Source organism: Oncorhynchus nerka, linkage group LG14 (genome assembly GCF_034236695.1).
Source record: "Oncorhynchus nerka isolate Pitt River linkage group LG14, Oner_Uvic_2.0, whole genome shotgun sequence".
Taxonomy (NCBI): Eukaryota; Metazoa; Chordata; class Actinopteri; order Salmoniformes; family Salmonidae; genus Oncorhynchus; species Oncorhynchus nerka.
The window spans coordinates 69,637,347-69,657,912 of NC_088409.1; the positions used below are offsets into that span (position 1 = coordinate 69,637,347).

At 43.5% G+C, this 20,566-nt stretch overlaps 1 protein-coding gene across 1 annotated transcript; it reads left to right on the forward strand.

Annotated features, from left to right (window-relative positions):
- Positions 1–5,872: 5,872 nt before the first annotated feature.
- LOC115142170 (coiled-coil domain-containing 92B) lies at positions 5,873–19,703 on the forward strand. The gene is made up of 4 exons (XM_029681632.2): positions 5,873–6,319; positions 7,211–7,368; positions 10,005–10,052; positions 14,094–19,703. The coding sequence occupies exons 2-4, from the start codon at positions 7,233–7,235 to the stop codon at positions 14,903–14,905; spliced, it is 996 nt and encodes a 331-aa protein (XP_029537492.1). The 5' UTR covers positions 5,873–6,319; positions 7,211–7,232; the 3' UTR covers positions 14,906–19,703.
- The last annotated feature ends 863 nt before the right edge of the window (positions 19,704–20,566 follow it).

The window sequence follows — 20,566 nt, forward strand, 5'->3', positions numbered from 1 at the left end:
GGGGCGAAGCCAAAAAACGTGAAGTTGGTCGATCCCCGTCGAGCTCCGTCGAGGGAGGAGCTCATTTTTTGTTAAATATATGAGAGTACAACATTCTTATGATGACCGAACAATTAGTTGGCACCTTCAGTTCTTGCACATTTTCTCATAAGTATATTTCAACACTCTGCTCAGGCAAATTTTCCAAACTTGGAACCAATCAGAACTCCCATGTCCCTCAACTACAAGACCATTCATTGTACTTGCCTACGGAGCAGCAAGAGGATCTGCCCCTGCCTACCTTCAGGCTATGCTCAAACCCTATACCCCAACCCGAGCACTCCGTTCTGCCACCTCTGGTCTGGCAGCTTCATTAAATAGTACCCGCAAACACCAGTCTCAACGTCAACAGTGAAGAGGCGACTCCGGGATGCTGGCCTTCTAGGCAGATTTCCTCTGTCCAGTGTCTGTGTTCTTTTGCCCATCTTAATATTTTATTTTTATTGGCAAGTCTGAGATATGGCTTTATCTTTGCAACTCTGCCTAGAAGGCCAGCATCCCGGAGTCACCTCTTCACTGTTGACTTTGAGACTGGTGTTTGCGGGTACTATTTATTGAAGCTGCCAGTTGAGGACTTGTGAGGCGTCTGTTTCTCAAACTGGACACTCTAATGTTCTTGTCCTCTTGCTCAGTTGTGCACTACTCTTTTTATTCTGGTTAGAGCCAGTTTGCGCTGATCTGTGAATGGAGTAGTACACAGCGTTGTGCCAGATCTTCAGTTTCTTGGCAATTTCTCACATGGAATAGCCTTCATTTCTTAGAACAAGAATAGATTGATGAGTTTCGGAAGAAAGTTATTTTTGTCTAGCCATTTTGAGCCTGTAATCGAACCCACAAATGCTGATGCTCCAGATACTCAACTAGTCTAAAGAAGGACAGTTTTCTTGCTTCTTTAATGAGAACAACAGTTTTCAGCTGTGCTAACATAATTGCAAAAGGGTTATCTAATGATCAATTAGCCTTCTAAATGAAAAATTTGGATTAGTTAACACAACGTGCCATTCGAACACGGGAGTGATGGTTGCTGTTAATGGGCCTCTGTACGCCTACATAGATATTCCATTAAATAATCTGCCTTTTCCAACTACAATAGTCATTTACAACATTAACAATGTCTACACTGTATTTCTGATGAATTTAATGGACCATTTGTTTTGTTTTTCAAAAACAAGGACATTTCTAAGTGACCCCAAACTTTTGAACAGTTGTGTACATATTAGCCAACACAGCATATCCTACACATATAGCATACCTTGCAATTCAATCTTCTCTAAAAACAGCTGGAATGCCCAGCTAGTGAAGTATTTTGAAAAGATGTGCAAGAATTGACATTGCCAACAAACAGACATGTGTTCAGAATACATAAATATACACAATATGTGAGAACCAGCTAATCACTCACTAGGGACCGATCATCTTGAAAACTAAAGCAGATACAATGCTTTGGCCCACCTAGCCGTGTTGAGGTAGAAATGGCCTTAACCACCAAAGATCTAGGTGTATTTGATACCATTCCATTGATGTATTTGATACCATTCCACCAATTCCACTCCAGCCGTTACCACAAGCCCGTCCTCCACAATTAAGGTGCCACCAACCTCCTGGGAGGCCTGTAAAAAGCAACTCAGAGTAGGAGTGCTGATCGAGGATCAGTTTTGCCTTTACATTATAATGAATAGACGGGGGGGACCTGATCGGAGATCAGCGCTCCTACTTTGAAACGCTTTATGAATACAGGCCTTGATTACCCAACACCAAATCCTAGCCTTAACCATTATGAGGATGGTAAAATATCTGACCATGGGCCAGTCATTAGGGGCAAATTCTACCCAGCACCACAGTCCACAGATGTCCCAAAAATCTTGAAACGCCTCCTTGCCTTATATTTTTTCCTTTATTATTACTGATAGATGATAGGACTATTCAACTTGAATATCAGTGGTGCTGTAAAAAGAGACAAGGGCTATTTGAACACCGTGCAGAGCCCGAGATTACTTACACTCTTTCTTCAGACAAATACAGTATCTTGCTCATTATTTGATCTATAACATGTACACTACCGGTCAAAAGTTTTAGAACACCTACTCATTCAAGGGTTTTTCTTTATTTGTACTATTTTCTACATTGTAGAATAGTAGTGAAGACATCAAAACTATGAAATAACACATATGGAATCATGTAGTAACTAAAAAAGTGTTAAACAAATCAAAATATATTTTATATTTGAGATTCTATCAAATAGCCACCCTTTGCCTTGATGACTGCATTGCACAATCTTGGCATTCTCTCAACCAGCTTCACCTGGAATGCTTTTCCAAGGAGTTCCCACATATGCTGAGTACTTGTTGGCTGCTTTTCCTTCACTCTGTGGTCCAACTCATCCTAAACCATCTCAATTTGGTAGAGGTCAGGGGATTGTGGAGGCAAGGTCATCTGATACAGCACTCCATCACTCTCCTTCTTGGTAAAATAACCATTACACAGTCTGAAGGTGTATTGTGTCATTGTCCTGTTGAAAAACACATGATAGTCCCACTAAGCCCAAACCAGATGGGATGGCGTATTGCTGCAGAATTCTGTGTTAGTGATGCTAGTTAAGTGTGCCTTGAATTCAAAATAAATCACAGACAGTGTCACCAGCAAAGCACCCTCACACCATAACTCCATCCTACTCCATGCTTTACGGTGGGAAATATACATGCAGAAGTCATCCGTTCACCCACACTGTGTCTCATAAAGGCACGGCGGTTGGAACCAAAAATCTCCAATTTGGACTCCAGACCAAAGGACAGATTTCCACTGATCTGATGTCCATTACTCGTGTTTCTTGGCACAAGCAAGTCTTTTCTTATTATTGGTGTCCTTTAGTAGAGGTTTTGTTGCAGAAATTCAACCATGAAGGCCTGATTCACACAGTCTCCTCTGAACAGTTGATGTTGAGATGTGTCTGTTACTTGAACTCTGAAGCATTTATTTAGGCTGCAATTTCTGAGTTTGGTAACTTATCCTCTGCAGCAGAGGTAACTCTGGGTCTTCCATTCATGTGGAGAGCCAGTTTCATCGTAGCGCTTGATAGTTTTGCATTTGAAGAAACTTTTAAAGTTCTTGAAATTTTCCGTATTGACTGACCTTCATGTCTTAAAGTAATGATGGACTGTCATTTCTCTTTGCTTATTTGAGCTGTTCTTGCCATAATATGGACCAAAATAGGGCTATCTTCTGTATACCTTGTCACAACACAACAGATATTCCATAATTTTGTGTTTTGTTGATGGTGGTGGAAAACTCTGTCTCAGGCACAACTCCAGAATCTCCCATACGTTTTCAATTGGTTTGAGATCTGGTGACAGTGGGGCCATGGCGTATGGTTTACATCGTTTTCATGCTCATCAAACCATTCAGTGACCACTCGTGCCCTGAAGATTTGAGGCATTGTCATCCTATGGGGGCATAGCCATGGTAGCCAAAATAAAAGCCAAAAGAATAACTTGGCCAGCCTTTTTATTATACATGGCCCTAAGCATGATGAGATGTTCATTGCTTATTAAATCATTCAGGAACCACACCTGTGTGGAAGCATCTGCTTTCAATATACATTTTATCCCCCTCTGATTCAGTGGGGTTGGGTTAGACACATTTCAGTTGAATGCATTCAGTTGTACAACTGACCTTTCCCTTTCATTGCACCTATGCACCTTTCCCTTTCATTGCACCTATGCACCTTTCCCTTTCATTGCACCTATGCACCTTTCCCTTTCATTGCACCTATGCACCTTTCCCTTTCATTTACTTAAGTGTTTCCATTATTTTGGCAGGTACCTGTGTATGTTTAAGCCTATCTGCCTTTCCCCCTGAGTAGATCATATGTCATACAATCTTGTCTAAACTATGTATAGGATGATAATTTTGTTTTTTTATTCTGTTTTTTAAATTAATTGGGGTTTTGTAATTAATAAGATTCCAATGTAACAGATATTTAGTATTTTAATGTGAAAATAAAAAACATAACATTGGAAATTATTTTGTGTATTCATTCCATCAGTGGTTGAGTAATGAACACGAGGGAAGACAGAGAGCTGGTTTCAAGCGCAGGGCGCACCAGGTGTTTATTGCAAAGGACCACAGGAGGCAGGTATCTGGGTCCAGGGGCAGGCAGAAGGTCATACACAGGAGGAGGCAGGTAGCTGGGTCCAGGGGCAGGCAGAAGGTCATACACAGGAGGAGGAAGGTAAGCTGGTTCCAGGGGCAGGCAGAAGGTCATACACAGGGGGCCCAAAAGTGCAACAGTACAGGCAAGGAAAAGGCTGGTAACATCGTCCGGGAGATCAGGCAATAGGGAGATAACAGGAAATCCGATAGGCTAAAGTACAGGCAGGGAATAGTTTTTGCCTGCCTCGCTAACAACGCCTATCATTCATGGGAAACCCAGCACTCAAAAAGCTGTGTCACAAAACAAACAACACCTCACAGTGATGGGGTGCAAAGAACTGAACTAAATAGTGTGAGATAATGACATACAGATGTGTGATCAGGTGATTAGAATTCAGGTCATTGGGATCTGCGTTCAGGGGATCTACATGTTTGAGGGTGTGAGTTGGAAGCAGACGTTACAGGGTGCAGATGTTTGCCAACATCTTTGAGGCATCAGTAACTCAATATCACAGCCTGGTCTCATAGACTAGACGTAACATAGTAAAGGTAAATCCGGGACACCCAAATTAGTATGATATGTTATGTTAGATATGGTTACATAAGACAGATGGTCACGTAAGGCAAAAACAAAAGTACGGTGATTGGTCGGGGTGAGCATATTACACGAACATCAAGCAACCCAAAGGTTTGAATCTCATCTCGGACAACTTTAGCAACTTTTCAACTACTTACTACTTTTTAGCTACTTTGCAACTACTTAGCATCTTAGCTAACCCTCCCCTAACCCTAACATGAACCCTTTTAGCTAACACTAAACTTAACCTTAACCCTAGCATAGCTAACGTTTGCCAACTAGCTAACCTTAGCCACCTAGCTTGAATTCGTAAAGATATCATACATTTAGCAAATTCATAACATATTGTACGTTTTGCAAATTTGTAACATATAATACGAATTGTAATTTGTAACATATCATACGAACGGGTGATGGACATTCACAAATGAATAAATATCATACCAAATGTAGCATATCATACTTCATACTAAATTTAGGGTCTTGGATTAACGTAAAGAAAAATACTAAATGCTATGAGACCAGGTTGACTCAATGATTGACAGACTTAATTCATGGCCAATTAAGCCTAATTATTATGCCAAATGTTGAGAAACTATTTAGAAACGTAGATCATTTTCCTATAGTCTTAACAGCTAGGCCTATCCGTCAAGCCTAGCAAGACATTGCCCCCCCTCCACCATCAGGTCTGAAATGACTGGCATTAGTCTATGTCAGGTTGTCTCAGGGGACACGTGTCAAGAGCAATGACCCTGTCCATGGTCCTGAAATTAAGTCAGTTATTTGGAATGCATATTCTCAAAGTAGCCCATTTGATATCGTAAGAGGCCTGGCTGGAATAAACAGGCTTTGGTGCCACCCCAACATTTGTCTAACCAAAAGTACAGTCATTTTAATATTCATAATAAAGGCTCTCCTGTCCTGTCTCTTCCTTCGGACTACTGCTATATCGATCCTGGCAAAAGTCGATATTGGGTACGGCCACTTCTTACAACAAGCTGCACTCTAGTCGTACGATCATCTCGCGTGTTCCGGTCACGATGTCTTGTTTTCACCATACGACAGTAGCCTACAGTACCAGCTCAACCAGCGCAACCCAACGGACGAGGGAGGAGAGGGATGCTGCGCCTGTCGAAATGTATCGCGCTCCGTTTCAATATGTTACACAGATGTAGGCTACAATCTACTTGCTTATGGTGACCTTGTTATGAGTATTATTTTTGCAATAACATTGACTGACGCAGCGATATGGTGCGGCAGTAAGGAATATATATTTATCCTGTTGTAGCCTCCCAGGACCGTTGTGCGATGCGTCGCTGATTTTTTTCTGCATACAGGCTATCCTTGATAGATTCGTCGTCTTTCGTCCTTGATACAACGTTGTCGTCGGCAGATAATGTTGAATTGAGCTCAATTATTGGACGAATAGTATAAATGGTTTTGGAACATTCCCGGAAAACAATCATGTATGGATCGAAGAACTTGTTTATAGATCTTATGAATTTCATATAGTAATTCTGTGGGACTCCGTTCAAAATTATCTAAAATAGCACGGTAAGCATGGATCATTTTCATAACATTTCCACATCTATTGAGTGTATTGTAGGCATGTGATCTATTGATAAATTGAATTATACTCGTATTAGGACTGTCAACATACCGTAACCTACCAAGCATGTTGCGTTGGTTTCTCCCATCTCTCTATTGGGTGATCGATGAACCTTTTACCGCATGACCTCAATGGTGAACTCATACACACGTTATCTTGCCTGACATCACCATCATCAATCAATGTGGGTTTTTATTTATCTTAGAATATATGGAGACTTCGGTGTTTCTCTTGTTGTAATGCTTAAGGAAAATGTATGTCAGGTGGTATTCTAAACTGCATTATAAAGTAACATTAAATAATTAACCTACAGGGAAGTTCAATAAAGAAGGGGGAAAGATACTGCAAATGCATCATTACACACACACACACATTTGTAATCCTTTTATTATTGTTCATCATTAGTAGCAGAAAAGTGACACTTATACACATGCAGGTATAATTAGGCCACAAGGCACTAAGTGGTATATATATGGCCAATATACCACGGCTAAGTGCTGTTCTTACGCACAACGCAATGTGGAGTGCCTGGATTACAGCCCTTAGCCGTGGGATATTGGCCATATACCACAAACCCCCGAGGTGCCTTACTGCTATTAAAAACAGGTTACCAACTTATTTAGAACAGTAAAAATAAATGGTTTGTCATACCTGTGGTATACAGTCTGATATACCACGGATGTCAGCCAATCAGCATTCAGGGCTCAAAACATCCATTTTAAACCACATTGCATTGTGTGTAAGAACAGACCTTAGCTGTGGTATATTGGCCATATACCACACCTCCTAGTGCCTTATTGCTTAATTAACGCCCTCTGACCCCGTTCTCTGTGCAGGGTGCAGGACAGGTGTGTCATCATGGAACCTACAGGCTCCACCTTGGACATGCAGATGAAGAGTGTTGAGAGGAGTACAGTGTTTCTCAGACAGGAACATCTCACCCTACTGCATGGCCTACACCTGGAGATCCTGTCCTTGCAGAAACGATGCACCGGTGCGTCTATACATCACAAACACACACACACAATTACATCATTTCCTGTCAGTGACTAATGTATGGTGTGGTATGTATTTAATCAGGCTTTGTGGCAATCGATGTGGGACATAATCCATTACAGAATTAATACACTCTATCTCTCTCTCTCTCTCACACACACACATCATACATAATCTATAGACAGATGTCATAACCCATATGAAGGAGGCTCAGCTCTGTCCACTTGACACGTCAGCAGCAAAGAACAGATCCAGAGAGCAAGAGAGAGAGAGAGAGAGAGAGAGAGAGAGAGAGAGAGAGAGAAGGGGTGGTCAGATCAAATTAGACTAGTGGAGTAGACTGTGACCCTCTTTACAACAGCAGTATTACTGCAAGCCATGCAGAGGGAGCCCTCACTGCAGAACAAGATGTAGCCAAGAAGGCCATGAAGCATCCCTATCGATGCATCTCTTCTCTGCCCTCGGCTCTCCTACTGTTGAGTTAAAGGGCATCACCACATGGTGTTATGGTTTGACTGACAGACTAGGCCTATACACAGCAAAGATGCTATAGCCATCAAATCTTAGATACAAACTAAATGTAGCCTACTGTACTAGTCTCTCAGCACAATAGTTCCTTGGGACTATTAACTTTAACAGAGCAGGTTTACCTCAGTGAATCCTCTCCCCACTACAGCCAGGGTTTCCATGAAAGGGAACCACAGGTCAATACCTTCCTGTTCCTGGTAGTCAGAGGGTCTGATTCCTCCTCTCTGCTGTGGTTCATCTATTATCCTCCTCCTCTTTCTCTTTTATCATCCCTTTCTCTTTCTTTCTTTCTTTCTTTCTTTCTTTCTTTCTTTCTTTCTTTCTTTCTTTCTTTCTTTCTTTCTTTCTTTCTTTCTTTCTTTCTTTCTTTCTTTCTGTCTGTCTGTCTGTCTGTCTGTCTGTCTGTCTCTCTCTCTCTCTCTCTCTCTCTCTCTCTCTCTCTCTCTGTGGAGGTTGGTGGGATTTGCTGAGCAAGCAAAGAAGGGTGATAGGTTAAAGGATTTACTGTGCTTATTTTGGGAGGTAAACTGTCTATTCATGTGAGTGAGAGGGCATGGGCAGGGAAAAAAAATAAATACTGCACAGTATATTTGAGTCTTTGTCCTTGAGGGCAACCCAAGCATGGCGTCTGTCTGTGCTGACTGGAGAAGTGCTTAGAGTCCACCCAGATAAACAGAATCAGTTTAACTCAATGTGATTACTGTATGTCCAGTCTACACAAGGCCCTAATCATGTCTGTTTGAACTGTCTGCAATCAAGTTACTTGACAGACTAGATGCAAACAAATATATTGGACATATTCAATAGCAACACTTTTTTTTTTAAACCTTTATTTAACTATTTCTTTTTCAATGACGGCCTAGGGGGCAGGACAACAGATTTGTACCTTGTCAGCTCTGGGATTTGAACTTGCAACCTTTCAGTAACTGGCCCAACACTCTAACCACTAGGCTACTTCAATAGCACTACAATTACAAGTAGAGATGAACATGGGTAACAGGGATCCCGGGACTGTCCCGAGAACACTGTTCACATTTCCTGAAAAAATTAAATGAAAGACATGAAAAATGACACAATTTCCCCCCAATGTTAGCACTAATGCAGGCCCTACACATGCACAGTGTCAGATCAGCAAAAAAACAAAACAGCAGATTATCCAAACAAATTGTCAATGAAGCCTTTAGTCTATCTAGCGCATTGACTTCACACAAAGTCGCCATAAATTCAAAGTGCATGCATAATTGACACTGCCGGACTGCACACTCAACCCGAATGCAGTTAAACCCTACAGGAAACCTCTACTATAAACCTTTTGACTACAAAATAACGTGTGCCTCTTTTAGCTGTCATGGTGAATCTTCAGACAGTCACAAATTTGGTAGGCTTATACACAATTCACTACATAGGCATCTCTCTCACAGACATGAAGTCTGTAAACAATTCGGAGAAGCATGAGGAAAATGTAGTCTTCTGTCCTAGAGCCTAGGATATTTTCCTATCCAGTCCCAATCCTAGTGAAACCTACAATCCTGATTCCTGTCTTGTATGAAAATCCCTAACTTTATTCTGTAATCCATAGGTTTCATTATCAAAGCACGTCTCTTGCCTATGCATGTCAAAATACCGCAATAACATTTCCCCTGCTTCTCTGCGCTGACTCATAGCCAAGGCCGACTTGCTGCCCATATGAGTGCTGAGGAAATATTCTGTTGAAGAGTATTTTGCTCCACTCATACAGGAGTAATAAAGACCTAGTGCACAACAGTTTTGTATTTTTGGGGTGATTTATCAAGGGGTGCTGCAGCACTTCCCGCGGCTATGATGGCACTTCCGATTTTTGTGTTATTTCCCTGAGACTCTCAGGTTAAATATGAATAATTCCTGGTATTGAAACTTTGTCGATTTTTGTGAAAATATGAATCCCTAGTTTCGATCAGTTTTAGCATTCAGTCTTTGAATGAGACACATTCCCGCATTCCTTTCTTTTATATTTTTAAATTCCTATCTGTCTCCTAGACTTACTCATATTACTAATTTCTGTCTCACACATTACTCATTCATGTCTCTGTCTCACTGATGTCTCATTTCTTGTCTCTGTTTTCTCAGAGTTGACATCTGAGCTGAATGTGAAGCCTCCAGGCAAGAGTGAACTGGGTAAGTTCTGTGTCTCTTTTTCTTTCTCTCTCTCTCCCCCCCTCTCTCTCCAAGCTTGGCTTTGTGACACTGACTGTTTGTCCTCTTTGGCTCATCACCCCAACTCCCCATCTCACCCTCATGGCAGTAACCCTCACTTTACCCATCCCCCAACGGACATCCCTGTGATCGACCTCCCCAAACAATCTCTCCCTTCTCCCTCTCCCATAAAGACCATATTCCAAAACAATCATCATATAGGGGATTGACATGTTATGGCTTTTGATCTGCTGTTACCAGGAAAAACATATAGGAGGATGGGCATTGGGTAGATTGGCAGCAGAGTTCATGAATATGAATATGAACCATCAGACAAAAGGCTGTGTATGCACCTTAATAGGTTGTTTGTTGAATTGGAATGTCTAGATACAAGATGGATATTATGCTAATATCTTAGCTTAGATAATTACAGAGACAGAGGGGATGGGAGGGACGGGTGGTGGAGAGAAAGAAAGGAGGAGATGGGGGGGTCATGCCCATCTGCAGCCCAGGACCCCCCTCTTTTTCCAGAGCAGTCCATCCCTTGTTCTATCACTCCGCCACAGCCCCCCCCACTCCTCCATCCTCGCAAATTGATCCATCCATTTTTACTCCCCTCTCATGTTCCTCTGTGCCCTGGTGGAGGGATCCAATTACAGTCTGTTTGCTGAGACAGAGAGGTGGAGTGACAAGGGAGGATGGTACAGTTAGGGGGGCACAAGAAAGTGTTAGAGGGACAGTAAGAGAAAGAGAGAGACAAAGAAAGTGGTAAAGAGGGAGTGAGAGAGAGGGGAGAGAGAGAAAGAGAGAGATAGATAAAGTACTAAAGAGGGAGTGAGAGAAAGAGGGAGAGCGAGAGAGAAAGGGGGAGGGGAAAAGGCTGGAGAAATGGAGATTAGATTACATAGCATTTTCTATATTTGGAGCATGACCTCACCACCCTGGTCTAGTGGGTGACAGTTAGACAGAGACCAGGGAGAACTACACCCAGGAGAGAGAGAGCTGGGGTTACCCAGAGAGAGGGGGAGGGGAGAGAGACATGAAGGGAGGGAGGGGAGAAACGGAGATGGAGAAAGAAAAATCTGTAAAATAGTGATTGGGATCGGGAGAAGAATTAAGATAGAGGGATGGAGAAAGAGGTATGGAATGAGAGAGACTGGTACAGAGAGAGGGATTAAGAGGGATGAGAGGAGAGAAGAACAAGAGAAAGAGAGGAGGGTGAGAAAGGAGATAGAGGAAGGAAGGGCTACTTATATGAATATCAGGTTCCTCCTATTCTAAACGTAATGCAGCAATCCTAATATAGGCCTAACGAATATCTCTACTGATCATTTTACAAGGATTTCATATCAAAGTTTCAACTAATCACAGCACCTTTTGCTTCTCTTTTTGGGGATTCTTCCTTCCCATCCGTCTTCTTTGACCTAATTCTTGGGTCAACCAGCGTACCAGAGGCTGTGGTGTAATTCCTCTCCCTTTGCACAGCTGTCTAAGCCCAAATCCACAGCTACAGTACAGCTACAGTTAGGTCTGACTAAGGCTTTTTTCCTACTAGAGGGATTTCAATGTGATGGAGAACCGTAGGTTTGACCAAAAACCCCTGAAAATGTTGTACAATGATTTTAAACTGGTGGTTAAAACTGGATGCAATGATGTTATCACTGCCAATTCCTGGTGTAATGATGACATCAGTGCAGCCAATTTTGTCCACTGGGAAATAAGTTATTATGTTACTAGATTGAATTAAATATCGGCCACCAACCCACCAAAACAATCACCTTCCTTCCCCTCCAATCACACCACCACTGCACGTGAGCAGTCTGCCAGTCTGCTATCTTCAATCTCTCTCTATAGTGGGTAAGTGGCAGCAGATGGCACATCCTGCCAGTGGCCATGCCGTGGTTGGTAGGGATTGGGTGGTGGCTACTGGCAGGGATTTCCTCAATGGCTCTGTAATCCTTTGCACATATGTGCTCAGTCTTCTGCCTTTGTCCAGGCAATCCCTAAACCCACATACCATTTCCTATCTGCCAGATTATAAACAAATGTGCATTGAGGGTAAATTGGTGATTGAAAGCAGCAAGCTCTGGTCATTATTTCATTTCATATCCATTTGACTGACTGGATCATATCCAGGCTGTGTGTTATTTCTCTGTATGTGCTCTATGCTCTGTTCTCTGGTCCTATGTCCAGATGAACAGGGGGTTGGGGGATGGGGTTAGGAGTGCTATGTGTGGGTAATATGTCAGCATGGGTAAGTACAGCTACAGTTACAGCCCCTGAAAATGTTGTACAATGATTTTAAACTGGTGGTTAAAACTGGATGCAATGAGAGCGAGAGTTGCACCCCTTCTGAAAAAACCTACACTCGATCCCTCCGATGTCAACAACTACAGACCAGTATCCCTTCTTTCTTTTCTCTCCAAAACTCTTGAACGTGCCGTCCTTGGCCAGCTCTCCCGCTATCTCTCTCAGAATGACCTTCTTGATCCAAATCAGTCAGGTTTCAAGACTAGTCATTCAACTGAGACTGCTCTTCTCTGTATCACGGAGGCGCTCCGCACTGCTAAAGCTAACTCTCTCTCCTCTGCTCTCATCCTTCTAGACCTATCGGCTGCCTTCGATACTGTGAACCATCAGATCCTCCTCTCCACCCTCTCCGAGTTGGGCATCTCCGGCGCGGCCCACGCTTGGATTGCGTCCTACCTGACAGGTCGCTCCTACCAGGTGGCGTGGCGAGAATCCGTCTCCTCACCACGTGCTCTCACCACTGGTGTCCCCCAGGGCTCTGTTCTAGGCCCTCTCCTATTCTCGCTATACACCAAGTCACTTGGCTCTGTCATAACCTCACATGGTCTCTCCTATCATTGCTATGCAGACGACACACAATTAATCTTCTCCTTTCCCCTTCTGACGACCAGGTGGCGAATCGCATCTCTGCATGTCTGGCAGACATATCAGCGTGGATGACGGATCATCACCTCAAGCTGAACCTCGGCAAGACGGAGCTGCTCTTCCTCCCGGGGAAGGACTGCCCGTTCCATGATCTCGCCATCACGGTTGACAACTCCATTGTGTCCTCGTCCCAGAGCGCTAAGAACCTTGGCGTGATCCTGGACAACACCCTGTCGTTCTCAAATAACATCAAGGCGGTGGCCCGTTCCTGTAGGTTCATGCTCTACAACATCCGCAGAGTAAGACCCTGCCTCACACAGGAAGCGGCGCAGGTCCTAATCCAGGCACTTGTCATCTCCCGTCTGGATTACTGCAACTCGCTGTTGGCTGGGCTCCCTGCCTGTGCCATTAAACCCCTACAACTCATCCAGAACGCCGCAGCCCGTCTGGTGTTCAACCTTCCCAAGTTCTCTCACGTCACCCCGCTCCTCCGCTCTCTCCACTGGCTTCCAGTTGAAGCTCGCATCCGCTACAAGACCATGGTGCTTGCCTACGGAGCTGTGAGGGGAACGGCACCTCAGTACCTCCAGGCTCTGATCAGGCCCTACACCCAAACAAGGGCACTGCGTTCATCCACCTCTGGCCTGCTCGCCTCCCTACCACTGAGGAAGTACAGTTCCCGCTCAGCCCAGTCAAAACTGTTCGCTGCTCTGGCCCCCCAATGGTGGAACAAACTCCCTCACGACGCCAGGACAGCGGAGTCAATCACCACCTTCCGGAGACACCTGAAACCCCACCTCTTTAAGGAATACCTAGGATAGGATAAAGTAATCCTTCTCACCCCCCTTAAAAGACCTAGATGCACTATTGTAAAGTGGCTGTTCCACTGGATGTCATAAGGTGAAAGCACCAATTTGTAAGTCGCTCTGGATAAGAGCGTCTGCTAAATGACTTAAATGTAAATGTAAATGGGTAATAGATGCCAAGTACACACTGCCCTTAATGTAAATCTGGCAGCTGCATTTGGGGCTTGTTTTTCTGTCTGTATGTTAGTCATCTGTCTGTGAATCTCTGATGATTTGACTTGTGTGTGCTTATCTGTTCGTGTGTTTGTGTGTCTGTCCTCAGACCTGGCGGAGGAAGAAGAGCAGCTGGAGGCCCGCTGTCTGGAGGTCGAAGATCGCCTGGCCGAGCAGCAGTGCACCCTGGGAGAGCTGCGTAAAGAGCTGATTCACAAGGGGGCGCTGGTAGGCGCGCTGCGGGCTAACCTCAAGGACAAGGAGCGCCGCTTCCTGGATGAGCTGAAGAGCCGCAGCCACCGCTCCACGGTGCTCAACACAGAGCTGCAGAAGCAGACCGAGGCGGCAGCCTACCTCTCCTTCCAGCTGCACGCCGCCCGCCAGAAACTGCACCACCAGAGACTGCAGCAGAGGCAGCAGGCCCTCAGGGAGAACCGGGAGAATAGGGATCATCATGGGAAACCCCCTGGGCTCCAGTACAGCCAAGCAGCTGAGTGGGACACCGCCACCTTTTCTCCATTTTCTCCTCAGTCGCCCTCCGGTTTCTCCAATGCCTCCAACGCCAGCTCCGCCATAGCCTCCCCTGTGGTAAAGCCTAAACGCAGGGGCAGCAGGGCCACATCAGGGCACCAGCTCCGGGCGGAGAGGGCCAGGGAGTGTGTCCCCCAGGAGAAGGTGATGGGTCCCGCAGAGCCCACCGCCATGCCTGACCCAGCGCTGTTCCTCCACCCTCACCGCAGGCACCACAGGTCCAGGGCCAGGCATTCCCACTCCCCGGCCCACAGACAGCCTCCTCTGGTGGGGGAAAGAGGGGAGGAGGAGGGGGGTGGAGAGGGGCCAATGGAGCCCCAGGATGGAGCTCCTCCTAGAATGGCAGCCACGGCCACAGCGCCAACTGCTGGCTGGTCAGATCAAGGCTGAATAGCTAGCCCCACTGTGACCATCCCTAGAAATGCATCATCATCACTAGCATCATCATTACTATCATCATAATAATTGTAATCATCATCCCTATGTCCGTCTGATTTTATTAATACTGTAAATTGCCCATTATCCTACACCTTGATGGAATTGATTCTGAAATGAATATAGCATTGTTGATTATAATCCTATTAACTCTAATGACTGGTATTTAGATGTATTGCTATAATGGACACTTTTTATAATTATACATTTTGACATGACCTGAATTAACTCAAACTTCCAGGTGTACGAACACCCAAAGGGGGTTGTTGTTACAAATCACTTCACGTCAATGTGTGGAATCATGTAGTTGAATGCATTTACACTGGCGTCGCTCTATATAACGTTATTATGGGGCCTTATCCGAGTGTGGCGTCCTTTGTGGAGGTTAGTTTAACCTATGGCCTGTAGCCTTAGACCACAGCACCTACTGTGCAATTACCTTACCCTACTGTGTCGTTTTAGGGCCAACCATAAATCAACACTGGGTCGCCCTTGTAGAAAAAATGTGTCTGACCTCTGTTGCGCTGAGTCACAGTTGGGTAGCGTTTGAGCATCTGCATCTGTGTATGTCCTTGCTGTGAACACGATTGATCTTCAGATCTTCATTGTTGGCCTTCACTGGCAAAGGTCCCACAGGTCCAAGAGGGGTAGTCATGCCGTCCTATCCCACTGAATCTTTCTTTATTCCATTGGTCATACAATAGGTAGGCCTACAGCACACTATATATGTTATACAATAATTTAAAGTAACATTAGTTCACTGGCCTGACACAAAAATCTTCGTGGGTTTCAAATAAAATGTGCCTCTGAACGAAAAACATATTAGATCACAGGATTACAATCAATCAAATGTATTCATAAAGCCCTTTTTACATCAGCCGATGTCACAAAGTGCTACACAGAAACCCAGCCTAAAACCCCAAACAGCAAGCAATGCAGATGTAGAAGCACGGTGGCTTGGAAAAACTCCCTAGAAAGGCAGAAAACCTAGGATGAAACCTGGAGAGGAATCTGGCTCTGAGAGGTGGCCAGTCCTCTTCTGGCTGTGCCGGGTGGAGATTATAACAGTACATGGCCAAGATGTTCAAACGTTCATATATGACCAGCAGGGTCAAATAATAATGATCACAGTGGTTGTAGAGGGTGCAACAGGTCAGCACCTCAGGATTAATAGCCGATCATTCAGAGTTAGAGACAGCAGGTGCCGTAGAGAGAGAGTCGAAAACAGCAGGGTAGCACGTTCGTTGAACAGGTCAGGGTTCCATAGTCGCAGGCAGAACAGTTGAAAATGGAGCAGCAACACGACCAGGTGGACTGGGGACAGCAAGGAGTCATCAGGCGAGGTAGTCCTGAGGCATTGTCCTAGGGCTCAGGTTCTCTGAGAGAAGAGAGAAAGAGAGAGAGAAAGAAAGAAAAGAGAGAAAGAAGAGAAAAAATAGAGAGATAAAATTGAGAGAGCATACTTGAATTCACACAGGACACCGGATAAGACAGGAGAAATACTCCAGATATAACTGACTGACCCTAGCCCCCCGACACAAACTATTGCAGCATAATTACTGGAGGCTGAGACAGGAGGGGTCGGGAGACACTGTGGCCCCGTCCAACGATACCCCCAGACAGAGCCAACCACAGCCCCAAAACCACTAGGGGAATATCTTCAAACATTGTTGAAGCTTTTGGATGAGTTAAACTGGAGTTCCTGGGTAAATAGGAATAGGTTGTAATCTAGCAGATGCTTTGCATAGACAGGACACTTTTGGGTGATAATATATTGGGACCAGTTTGGCCAGATGTTTCTCTCAGGTTTTGTGAGGTGTTTGTAATACCGTACACAGAGAAGAGTGTTTGATTTGATTTGAATTCTTTGTGTTTTTATGGCTGATTTGATTTCACTATTACTAGTCAAGCAAAAAGGGTTGTTAGGGCCTTCTGGCAGATTTGTCTCAAGTCTCAGAGAGCTGAGAGGAGAAAATGTTTCTTAAGTAAAAGGGTCATATTGGTTATATACATGGTAGATTCCAAGCTGTGGAGGCAGCATCTGTTGAAAATCATTATTTGACACAATAGAAACAGCCAATGACATTGAGTTGCACTTGGCGGACCCCAGTGGTGTAGAGACAGAATAGCACCCAAACAGATTAAGATGTGGGGTGTCAATGGATCTGAAGAATTAGCCTAATCTATTTGACTTTTTATGAGCTTTTAGTTGATGAAATTGGTGGATTTTACATTCAATGTCAGATTCTTACATTTTTAAACCGTTTATCTCGGTAGGTAATATATCATAACCCTTATATGAATGTACATATACACACACACATATATATATAGTCTGATTATAACTAAATATAACAGGGAGGACATAAAAATAAAAAATAAAGTCATTTAGCAGACACTTACAGTAAGTAAGTGTATAGGTTTTCATACTGGTCCCCCGTGGGAATCAAACCCACAACCGTAGCGTTAGCAGCACCGTTCTATACCAACTGAACCACACAGGAAGAGTCATCTATGGATTATTAAATACATGTAGTAAAATGGAATACTGTAAAAGGTATTAGAAGGATATGTTTTATTACAATTGTTTAACTTAATATTTAAACTTATTTAACTGATTGTTTATTATATCACATAATGTTATAAAACTTTTGTTATTTTCCGTATTTATCTGTCTATAAGGCATTTGGAGGAGGAATTGTCATAGAATGCCTTTGAATAAGTGAAGATGGGTTGAATTTAGTGCAGACATTTAACGTTGTAAAAAACAACAATGTAAGAAGAACCTGTCTCATTACTGAAAAGTAACCAACTGATAAATTGCAACGGTTACCGTTGCTGGCAACAATTGCTGTCAAGCCCCCTAAAAGATGTCCCATGTCCCATAGGCACAACGTTCTTTCCGTGTAAAAAAAATGCAAGGAGGTTCTGCCATGGTGCCCAGATTAATGGTCAATGTAATTTAACCCTTAGCCTGCAGGCAAGCAATTTGTCATGACTGTGCACGATTTCCTATTCAATATCAAAATTACAGTAACATGGCAATCCTCATTGAAAATGTTTTTATACAGCACATGTGATTCTTAGGGAACTAGAAGTTAGACTGTTAAGCTTTCGTGTAAAGCAAACATCCTTGGATGATGTACTTGTGATATACCTGTGCTTATAGTGGTGTAGGTACAGATGTGGTCTGTGGCTAGAGCCAGCCATGTCCAAAATACTCTACAACTAAGCAATAAGAACAGAGAAGACTGACACTTCAAATCTTACACATTTTGGACATTGAAATGTGTAAGAGTGACACGCTGATACGATATTATATCACAGATAAATAACAAATAAAAACACTATCCCTTTATTCTTAATTAATCAAAATGTTAAACCGCTTTTAATATCCTGTTGAATCAGATTGTGGTGAAAGATGTCTTATGATGACAATGATGAGCCAAAGAGGCCCAACACAGTTGTCTGGTGTTCTGTCTTAGAGTAGTCGCGCTGTGACTATGCTGCGTAACGTTACAGCACAGCCATGCACAATTACATTGAAAAAAACGAAACGTTCCTTGAGTGCCACGGATGTTGAATACAATTATATTTGAACTTACTCAGCCAATTGTGCGTGGGGTTGGTCATTCAGTTGATCAAAATTAGTAAACCAACTTCAAAACGCAGGTCTCTGTGTGTGGCAATCAATATTCGTTTGCTCGAGACCAAAGGAATATGCGCGAGACGGAAGTACATGCACGAGATGAATGAATACTCACCGAAGTCTTGTAGGTGTTTACATGGATTTGCGAATGTGCCAGGTGATAGAAATTGCAACGGCAGGTAAACGTTGGGTAAATAATACTTACCTGTGGATGTTCTGAAGGACCAACCTCACAACAGGTAGAGTAAGTTCAAAAGTAATTTTATTGAAGATTCTGGCTTGTAAGGAAACTTTGTTTCAGACTGTATACCAATAATTCATATCAGTCTGATTTATTAGGCAAGCCTTAGTGTTGAGTTCTGTCAATGTTATCCTCTTTCTGGATACCAGGGGAGGATGAATCATAAAAACATTTAGTTGATTATTCATAGAAAACTCATATCTTCCCATCCTGCTCTCCTTTCTTCCTTCTGATGCTTTGAGGAGGTGTCAAGGAGAACAGATACAAGGAATCAAGTAAAGACTTTTGAGATACTATATCACTTCTATCTTCTATCTGGTTTCCAATTCCACATTTCCTCAAATGTTTCTCTATATATTTACTCACTAGCATGAAGAAAATTAGGATGAGGGAGACATTTGAATACATTTCTCCTGCAGAGAATGTCTTCCATTTTGATGAGCCATTTTTTTGTTGTTGTTGCCATTGACGCCCAGAGGTCAATCCCGACAAAGTCAGAGATCACTGAGGTAAATCCGCAACATTATTTCATACTAGTGGGTGTCACCATTACCTCATCGAGTCCGACTCATGTCCGCTACATGGGCATTTTAATAAGTATTTGGTTTTAATCTTGTTTGATATTTTTGGTCTTTTCAAGCAATAAAAAAGGCACCACTTCATACGTTCCCTCTGGCATACAACATAATGTATGCCGTGAGACACTCTGAAGGCGCCTCCTCTCAAGACCCGGAGGTGTGCTGTGTCATATGGTCCCTTGCTGAGCACCCCCCCAACCTCCGTCTCTACCGCACTACTGTGTTAGCTTACTGTAGAGCATAGAGCTGTACATGTTATTTGAATAAAAGTTAGGTTTGACTAAAGTTTGTCTATCGTGTGTTATATTTTTGAATGCGTTACCATGGATTATACAGTTTGATGACGAACACCAGCTCTGAAATCTAGATACATAAACTCAGCAAAAAAAGAAACGTCCCTTTTTCAGGACCCTGTCTTTCAAAGATAATTAGTAAAAATCAAAATAACTTCACAGATCTTCATTGTAAAGGTTTTAAACACCGTTTCCCATGCTTGTTCAATAAACCATAAACAATTAATGAACATGGCTCAGGGAAGAGGACGCCCCTGCCTTGCATAGTCCCGTGGGACATCTTAATTGGGCATGGGACACAAGCTAAGGCTTGATTACCCTTTAGCTGGCCACCTTTGATGAGGGTGTTTAGTGATTAAAGGCCGAAACACCCACTGATTCGAAGGCACACTACTGAGGATGTGTCCCAAAATTGACATCTTACCCCAGTCTAAGAAATAAACCTCCCATGCCACTCTGTCAACATCACGGCAAATCTCATGTGAGTGCATTCCATCTATTGGCACAATGGACAGTTTTTAACATCTCGTCCCGTGTTTTATGATTCTGATCATCTGGACCAGTCCAGTGACTGCTGTGAAAGGACAGCTGACAACATAGGAAAGTCTGTGTGACAGCTTGGAGAGACAGCTGACCGGAGGGAATAGACCCCACTGGGGCTGTCATGGGCTAGCTACCCATGTTGGCAGTCTCCGACGCTGTTTCAGTATGTTGGAGACACCCGCTAAGTGCTACTGAAAGTCAACAAAGGAACATACCCCTAGAGCCTGCGAGAGCTGGGGCGCAAGATGGCTCAACGACTGATCACACGGTTACGGACCCAGGAACGGAAACGACTACGAGTAGGAACACAGC